Genomic DNA, 9,947 nt, shown 5'->3' with positions numbered 1-9,947 from the left:
AAAATGCGAGGTGTGTCACTTATTTTGCAACAGAAACCCCCATTTTTCCATACTGTTTTCAGACTACTTTTCACGATGTTTCGTGCTTCGTAGAAAACATGAGACACTGTTTACCTCTTAGTTTCGATTAGAACATCCTAGCGCAACACCCAGTAAAACCGTGTCCTATCGTTTCTTTGGAAATTGTTGTTCCTGTGGTGCTTCCACGCCGGCCCCATTCTTCACCATTCTGGGTGATCAAAGCTTGTCCTGGTTACAATATTTGCATAAGTCAACTGCTCTTCAACTGTCCTGTCAAAGGTGCCCGCCCCATCGAGACGTGAATTGTTGGAGGAAATTGAAAGTCGAGGAAGACGGTTTCTGTTTGTCTGTCCTAATACGTGTCATCATATCGACGTTCAACACAGATGCCTCGCTGCACTGCAACCATAATTTATTTGAAAACCCTAACATGAAGAAGAGAAAGGTGGATAAAGTGAGGACTTGGTGCTAACCAGCGGCATAATCATTCCTAGTTGCCTACATTTCCTGACACTCCGTCAAACACTCTGGATAGAAACCGACAACAGGAACGCTACTGACATTTATGAGCAACCATGCACTGGGGGAAAACCCTTGCTTGAAGATGACACTACCCAAACTTTTTGTATTTGCTTTCATTTCTCCTATTCCGGGTCAAAGTCGGACCACCTTTCTCTATGAATGCACCACTCTGAATGGACAGGGGAAACAACATTGTTCTCGGCAGACAATGTTTCAGCATACACAACTGCTGAACAGAGTCTTCGAGTGAACTCCCTACTGCATAACCTTCCATTTATCTCATTGCGGATTCGTTGGCACCAACCTACGTGAATTATGATTCCAGACAAAGGTTGATAGGTCCATAACTCAGACATCGTTGCATACAAATAACCTGAGAGTTTTGTAACTTGCTGAGGTGATCCGGTTCAAGCAGACTGCCGTTCCTCAGTTCTTCTAAAGATTGGGAATACCTCATTTTTTGTCATATTTTTTGAGGATATTGTTCCAAAAGTGTCCGTATTCGCTCGGCTTCCCGGGCATTCTAAATTCTAGACATTTGATTACGTTACCCGGACGTCTGAAGTCATCACTTTACACTTTACACATGAACCACCATCTTTCTGTACAGTAAAGAACGTCTCACTGGAAATTTGGTCGTGCCAGTAAACCCAATCCATGCCGAAAAACCATCACTGTACAGCTTTTCCACACCTGTTGGGAATCACTGGCAATATCAGCAGGGTTTCGAACTCGTGACCTTCCGACCAATGGCCGAGCAGTTAATCTTTCGATCACGAGCGACTGATCAGCGGTGTGATCGGCCCTCAATTAGAGTGGCACTTGGTTCTGTACAAATGAGGATGAAGTAGCTGTGTAGTGCTCCTCGACTTTTTAGAATAGATTCGCTCCACTGACAAGATGAGACCTCTAGTGAACATTATTATACCTCTTCATACCGTCATTAAAGAAGGCTCCATTACAGCTACGTTTGATTTATCTTAAAACACACCTCAACTGTCATCAAAATTCGTCCTAATTGTCCCATAGACACAAACGTCCTCCACAACAAAGACTAGGCGCATCGGATTTCTCTGTGTCACAGTATCTGACTGACCGTACTGTGGTCGAATGTGTTCTTGAATCAATAGGATGCCTCATAACATACCATTCTCATCTGCATGAAACTGCTTCAGTCCTCCCACTCTGGAGCAATGACCCATCAAACTTGCCCTGTCCTGAGTGAGCATATAAGCTACTAGAGGCTTAAAAGATATTTTAAATCGCTGTACTTAACGTCACAATGTGATGGACTTTACTGAAAGAATACAATAACACAGGTCAAAATAAAGAAAAAATCGTCGCGTCCTGCTAACACGGACATTCTGCTGAATCAAAAAGAGAGTGAACCTGAACGCACGCGGCTTTTTGCGCTTGCGGAGGCGTCAGGTACTAGCATCATCGTTGGTCGTCCCATCAACCATAGTTATCCCACATACCCTTGTAAGCCGACCCATGAAACAAGTTAGGTTTGATAATCCGCCATACTTTGTTTCCGCTTGGACATACACTCGTTTGAAGAATTATCAAACTTGAACTTGAGTTATGTGNATTTGTCCTTATAAACAGTTTGTCCGGGAAGGGAAGCTCCATACCGTTCCGACGAGCCTTTTACCTGACATGCCTGTCAAAACCAGAGTGTTGGCGACAGAACCGGATGACAACTGGAACTAAATCCAGTCTAAATTCAAGTTAATCACAATTTGTTGCTACAGAACGGAATGTTGGTACTTCTATCCAGGATGCTGCGGATTCGTGGGAGGTCAAGTACGAATCGTCCCTGAGGTAAGCAAACAGCTAACTGGTCTTCCTGAGGGTCTTCAGAGTAGGGTACGTTTCCTTCTAGGATGGAACGCTCATGTCAAAACATAGCTTTCCTCCAAGTGAATGAATGATACTAATTTTTGGCAAAATGTCTAAGTTGGTTTCAACCAAAGAATCAAGTGAATCACAGCTGAGTATCTCATTTACGATGTTTCTCATCCATGATTCTATTAAATCTTCCTTTTGAAAATGTGTGCTTAATTAGAACACCACTTTGACTGCACCCGTCATCGGATGTCAAAGAGTTTTCAGTGACTTTGTGTAATATTACAACAAAAAACTCCATTTTTAATTATTTTGTCTGCCGGTGCAGTTACCGTTTCTTTGGCGTATCCGACACATGAAGGTGTTTACTCTGCTCAAATAGTAGGTCGAAGTGTGTGGTCTAAAATGCGAAAAACTCGAGCGATAAAAGCGTTTGGCTGAAAGAAGTACACCTAGCATCATCAGTAGCTTATCGATCCACTTAAATTAAAGCTCTAAGCTTGAACAGACGTAGTTATTTGAGCTTATGCGACCTGTACCGAATCTGGTCAGAATGCTACTGTAGGTCGTCACAAACAACCCCCTTATTCTGTTTATCGATCAAGTTGACGAAACAGTGGTCGGCTAACAAACTGTAGGTCACTAATTACATGACCAAAAGCAACCGGTCGGTACATATCTAGGTTTTTAGCATGGAACAGTATTCGTATTCAACTGACCAGTGTTTCCGTTGTCCTCATAGGCTGCTTTTTNGCCAAGAGTACAACTACAAAAACAATGTGGAAGGCTAACAGTAGCTTCATATGCTGGCCATTTGCCAAGAATATTCAACATTCAAACAGACGGGTCGATGAACCAGAGGACTACCGTAGCAATACTGCCTACTTGATAAATCCCAAGAAGAGCGAAACCCGTCGTGGGCTATCGACGAATTTTCAGCAACCCTATGAGTAGTGCATTACAGAGATACACCTACCTTTTCAATTGCAAATCACAAGAACGATGGCAACTGATTTAAATGCATAAATTTTAGAATTTCGGTCGTTATTCATGACCTGCAATGAGCATTCAAAAAGGAATTACCACTTTGTGATGTTTTGGATGTCGCGCATGTCTGCGAACAGTTCTCAAACTATAGTCGGTCTTCGTACTGGTAAAATTAATCATATAAAGTCGCAGTTTTGTCGTCAACTTCATCTTCAAGAAGCTGTTGGACGAATCGTCGTCTTTCCAACGTTTCTGTGTGTTATAGAGTCAATTCACCGACATGCTGATAGTTACCTTTTTTGGTGTCGAGGTTTTTACTATTTGGTATGGCTCAGTGGGCCCGAGTTAGCCCAGCGACTTAGACGCACTTATTGACCCGATGGTCCGTGGTTCGTATCCAAACCAGGGATGTTGACCGCTGCTGTCTAGGCTTGGGTAGTCCTCATGCCTTCTTCGGCTGGCATGACAGCTATTAATCGAAATGGAGTGCGACAACTGAACGATTATTTTTTTCGTTATCATTCTGTGGCACATGTGTGGATGGCCTACCTGTACCATTCTACTGATTCGGTGACCGACTGGTTCGTTGTTATCAGATGTTTGCGATTGTTCTCCATGAATCCCAGAAGGACCGTATGGCTCTGATAGTTGTAAGTAATAGGTCAGGACCCTGCATGACAACGATACTCCTATGCATCACCATAGACTAGGTTACCAGGTTACCATATTTTACTTTTCGCAAGGACATTTATCGTTGTCATCAGACGATTTCGAGAAATTGAGTTGTTTTTCAGTAGCGTCGGGTTTGTAATCCGATAGAGGCCTACTTACTAATCGTGTCACTATCATGGTGCAAATACGTAGACGACTGTTGGTGAGAGGAATACCACTGCACAAGGATTTTGTCCCTTTATTATTGTCTAAAAGCAGTCAAGTTTCCTGGAAAACTAACAAAGGAGTTAAGGTTATCTTTTAGTTTTACTCTGGCTGTACGGGGAATTCCGCCCATTTAAAGCTTCCCGGTAGAATTCACCATCGGAATTTTTAAATTTTTTGTACTTAATTTGGTGAAGTTATGTCCGTACAACAATAGTGTTGTTGGTGTGAGATCCATGAGATGTGTAACGGAGATTTCGGTCTGTAAACAAAGTTGGTCTACTCCAAAAAAGTCGGAAAGGACTGTAGAGCACTTTTATCCCTATTAAGAACCATCCGAAGCATGCGTCTCACGGAACTACAGGGAGTTTCAAACCCGTGACTTCCCACCAGTGGTTGATGACCGACCCGCTCGACCAGATGCGCTTGATCATCAGCTTGGTTTACTCTCACGTAAGCAGGTTGTACCTCTATTCATTCTTCAGTCCACCTCTCGTGGTCACCTGTTGACTAGCCCCTCGGGTGAGAATTTCTCCGATGGATGGTTCTCGCTATATGCTGTCTAACTGACAACCGATCGCACTGCTGATCAGCTGGCCGTGGCTAGACGGTTAAGCCTTCAAACTACTTGGCAGGAGGTCGTGGTTTTGAAACTTCATACTGAAGTTTCATGAGATGCTCACTGCCGACGATTCCCAGTAACGATGACACATCTGTGCAGTGTTTCTCAGCTTTTCAGCATAGATTGTTTTCACTTGCACAGAGAGAGAAGGAGTGGTCATAATTCTTTGACATGAACTGCCCGACGATTATTCGATCACATGCCCGAGCATCGTAGCAACGCCAATGGAGAGAACGCCATTTAATAAATAAAAAAAATAGGGGGCAACGTTGTCAAGACAACTAGATGAGTTGAGTCAACAGCTTATGTACGGTCGACGCTGCTTCCGCTTAGTCAATAGACACATGGTCCTGGGTTCAACAGCAAAGGATCACGTGAACAATCCTCTCCCTGTGCACCTGAAGATGCTCAGCAGAGAAGAATTATATGAAATGCCACCACAAAACTTGTGGGTTTCAGCCTTCGATTGAAGAAAAAACGGAGGACCTCGTCACATCTGTTTCGCTCTCTTTGAGAAAAACCAGCGGCAGAAGTATTTACTGACGATGATACCCAACAGGAATAAAGTATACCTATAGGGCTCTCCTTGACTTCACATTTATTGAGCTCTTAGAAGTCAAAATGTCCTCTCCTCATTAGAAAACTGTTCAGAATGAATGAAATCCCGCACGAGCATTCCATCCCAGAAGTCATTGCTTGAGGGACCAGCTAACGGTGCGGTGTGTATCCCGCGACTGATGGATGAATATCTGAACAAAAGTTGGTCCTACTGCTGATTGTCCAACAGTGGCCGAACTGTAATATGTCCATCTGCTAACCGAAAAATCACGTGCTCATTCGCCATAATACTGATGGGTCTCGATAAGGCTTAAACAGCTATAAAAATTCCCCATATTTTTTAGCATGGATTGTATTCGCTTGCAAATCAAAACCCAGATGAAGTTTTTGAATCTTCTCACTAATTACAACAACTACAAGGTCTTTAAACTATTTGGTCTCCTCTGTGGGGGTGGGAAGGCCTCAGAATGTCGATTTTTAACTTTTTATCTCTTCACCTGCAATAACAAAAAACATGAAATTTGCAGTTCTCGTAGTCTTACTCCCATTTGTCCTTATAAACAGTTTGTCCGGGAAGGGAAGCTCCATACCGTTCCGACGAGCCTTTTACCTGACATGCCTGTCAAAACCAGAGTGTTGGCGACAGAACCGGATGACAACTGGAACTAAATCCAGTCTAAATTCAAGTTAATCACAATTTGTTGCTACAGAACGGAATGTTGGTACTTCTATCCAGGATGCTGCGGATTCGTGGGAGGTCAAGTACGAATCGTCCCTGAGGTAAGCAAACAGCTAACTGGTCTTCCTGAGGGTCTTCAGAGTAGGGTACGTTTCCTTCTAGGATGGAACGCTCATGTCAAAACATAGCTTTCCTCCAAGTGAATGAATGATACTAATTTTTGGCAAAATGTCTAAGTTGGTTTCAACCAAAGAATCAAGTGAATCACAGCTGAGTATCTCATTTACGATGTTTCTCATCCATGATTCTATTGAACCTTCCTTTTGAAAATGTGTGCTTAATTAGAACACCACTTTGACTGCACCCGTCATCGGATGTCAAAGAGTTTTCAGTGACTTTGTGTAATATTACAACAAAAAACTCCATTTTTAATTATTTTGTCTGCCGGTGCAGTTACCGTTTCTTTGGCGTATCCGACACATGAAGGTGTTTACTCTGCTCAAATAGTAGTTCAAAGTGTGTAGTCTAAAATGCGAAAAAATCGAGCGATAAAAGCGCTTGGCTGAAAGAAGTACACCTAACATCATCAGTAGCTTATCGATCCACTTAGATTAAAGCTCTAAGTTGTACAGGCGTAGCTATTTGAGCTTAGGCGACCTGTACCGAATCTGGTCAGAATGCTACTGTAGGTCGTCACAAACAACCCCCTTATTCTGTTTATCGATCAAGTTGACGAAACAGTGGTCGGCTAACAAACTGTAGGTCACTAATTACATGACCAAAAGCAACCGGTCGGTACATATCTAGGTTTTTAGCATGGAACAGTATTCGTATTCAACTGACCAGTGTTTCCGTTGTCCTCATAGGCTGCTTTTTTAGCTCTGTGTTAAACCAGGTCAGTGCCGCTGCCTCATGGTAGGCTCCTGCCCTGAAGGTCGTGTGTGTTGGTTCACAACTTGAAAATGACCACCGTCATGATACCAGATAATGGCTGCCATTCCGTGCAGTCGCCTCCACTTGCAGCAGGCAAGCACTGAGACAAATTTGGTTAACAGCATTTTACCGTCGATTTCAATTTGTTACTTTGCTCAATTTAACACATGCGTCGAAATCTGCTTGGGTCTGACCACTAGTGAACTGTCGATTAGTTACTACTAACACTTACGATCGTTAAGCAGGACCAGATAATTAGCACGCTCCGCGTGCTTTGTTGGAACAGTGTTAACACGCTCGCCTCACAGGTTAGTTGTCAGATATCCGACACTATCACTGCTGATGAGCTCTGGCGCGAGCAAAACTTGAGTCCAGTGCATCCGTTCTTTTGTGGGGACTCAACGAAACGATTGCGCTAGGACAGGAAGATGACTGTTCAAAAGAGACTGTGAGGAAAGCGAATTCTTCAACCATGTGCTTTAGATCTTTACAGCTCGCACGAGTAATGAGATTCCCAACGAACTCCTGCGAACAGGTTAAACCACGCAAACAATACTTGACCAAATCTTATGCCTCCCACTCAAGTGAGGTTGACGAATGTTTGGTGACGAGGTTGAAGCATTGCCTGAAAATCAGGCAATCGAAACACATGACATTCGTTTGCTGAGGCCTAATCGGGACAAAATGCGAGGTGTGTCACTTATTTTGCAACAGAAACCCCCATTTTTCCATACTGTTTTCAGACTACTTTTCACGATGTTTCGTGCTTCGTAGAAAACATGAGACACTGTTTACCTCTTAGTTTCGATTAGAACATCCTAGCGCAACACCCAGTAAAACCGTGTCCTATCGTTTCTTTGGAAATTGTTGTTCCTGTGGTGCTTCCACGCCGGCCCCATTCTTCACCATTCTGGGTGATCAAAGCTTGTTCTGGTTACAATATTTGCATAATTCAACTGCTCTTCAACTGTCCTGTCAAAGGTGCCCGCCCCATCGAGACGTGAATTGTTGGAGGAAATTGAAAGTTGAGGAAGACGGTTTCTGTTTGTCTGTCCTAATACGTGTCATCATATCGACGTTCAACACAGATGCCTCGCTGCACTGCAACCATAATTTATTTGAAAACCTTATCATGAAGAAGAGAAAGGTGGATAAAGTGAGGACTTGGTGCTAACCAGCGGCATAATCATTCCTAGTTGCCTACATTTCCTGACACTCCGTCAAACACTGTGGATAGAAACCGACAACAGGAACGCTACTGACATTTATGAGCAACCATGCACTGGGGGAAAACCCTTGCTTGAAGATGACACTACCCAAACTTTTTGTATTTGCTTTCATTTCTCCTATTCCGGGTCAAAGTCGGACCACCTTTCTCTATGAATGCACCACTCTGAATGGACAGGGGAAACAACATTGTTCTCGGCAGACAATGTTTCAGCATACACAACTGCTGAACAGAGTCTTCGAGTGAACTCCTTACTGCATAACCTTCCATTTATCTCATTGCGGATTCGTTGGCACCAACCTACGTGAATTGTGATTCCAGACAAAGGTTGATAGGTCCATAACTCAGACATCGTTGCATACAAATAACCTGAGAGTTTTGTAACTTGCTGAGGTGATCCGGTTCAAGCAGACTGCCGTTCCTCAGTTCTTCTAAAGATTGGGAATACCTCATTTTTTGTCATATTTTTTGAGGATATTGTTCCAAAAGTGTCCGTATTCGCTCGGCTTCCCGGGCATTCTAAATTCTAGACATTTGATTACGTTACCCGGACGTCTGAAGTCATCACTTTACACTTTACACATGAACCACCATCTTTCTGTACAGTAAAGAACGTCTCACTGGAAATTTGGTCGTGCCAGTAAACCCAATCCATGCCGAAAAACCATCACTGTACAGCTTTTCCACACCTGTTGGGAATCACTGGCAATATCAGCAGGGTTTCGAACTCGTGACCTTCCGACCAATGGCCGAGCAGTTAATCTTTCGATCACGAGCGACTGATCAGCGGTGTGATCGGCCCTCAATTAGAGTGGCACTTGGTTCTGTACAAATGAGGATGAAGTAGCTGTGTAGTGCTCCTCGACTTTTTAGAATAGATTCGCTCCACTGACAAGATGAGACCTCTAGTGAACACAATTAACCTCTTCATACCGTCATTAAAGAAGGCTCCATTACAGCTACGTTTGATTTATCTTAAAACACACCTCAACTGTCATCAAAATTCGTCCTAATTGTCCCATAGACACAAACGTCCTCCACAACAAAGACTAGGCGCATCGGATTTCTCTGTGTCACAGTATCTGACTGACCGTACTGTGGTCGAATGTGTTCTTGAATCAATAGGATGCCTCATAACATACCATTCTCATCTGCATGAAACTGCTTCAGTCCTCCCACTCTGGAGCAATGACCCATCAAACTTGCCCTGTCCTGAGTGAGCATACAAGCTACTAGAGGCTTAAAAGATATTTTAAATCGCTGTACTTAACGTCACAATGTGATGGACTTTACTGAAAGAATACAATAACACAGGTCAAAATAAAGAAAAAATCGTCGCGTCCTGCTAACACGGACATTCTGCTGAATCAAAAAGAGAGTGAACCTGAACGCACGCGGCTTTTTGCGCTTGCGGAGGCGTCAGGTACTAGCATCATCGTTGGTCGTCCCATCAACCATAGTTATCCCACATACCCTTGTAAGCCGACCCATGAAACAAGTTAGGTTTGATAATCCGCCATACTTTGTTTCCGCTTGGACATACACTCGTTTGAAGAATTATCAAACTTGAACTTGAGTTATGTGTTGAAGATGGCAACCAATGACCTATTAGTATCATTCCAGCAAGATGCATTTTCTTATAGTGCATGCACGCATGGATAATTCTATTGAAC

General features: G+C 43.2%; 1 protein-coding gene across 1 annotated transcript; it reads left to right on the top strand.

The window, feature by feature from the left end:
* Nucleotides 1-133: 133 nt before the first annotated feature.
* On the top strand, nt 134-8,305 carry T265_13142 (hypothetical protein; the record flags this gene model as incomplete). Its single annotated transcript, XM_009167393.1, has 3 exons — nt 134-475; nt 7,849-8,202; nt 8,243-8,305. Coding segments are annotated over 3 exons (759 nt in total), but the record flags the coding sequence as incomplete, so codon positions are not given.
* Between the last annotated feature and the right edge of the window lie 1,642 nt (nt 8,306-9,947).

Source organism: Opisthorchis viverrini (assembly GCF_000715545.1).
Source record: "Opisthorchis viverrini unplaced genomic scaffold opera_v5_39, whole genome shotgun sequence".
Classification (NCBI taxonomy): Eukaryota; Metazoa; Platyhelminthes; class Trematoda; order Opisthorchiida; family Opisthorchiidae; genus Opisthorchis; species Opisthorchis viverrini.
The sequence above is the reverse complement of the archived record's forward strand: the minus strand, read 5'-3'. Positions and strand labels throughout refer to the sequence as shown.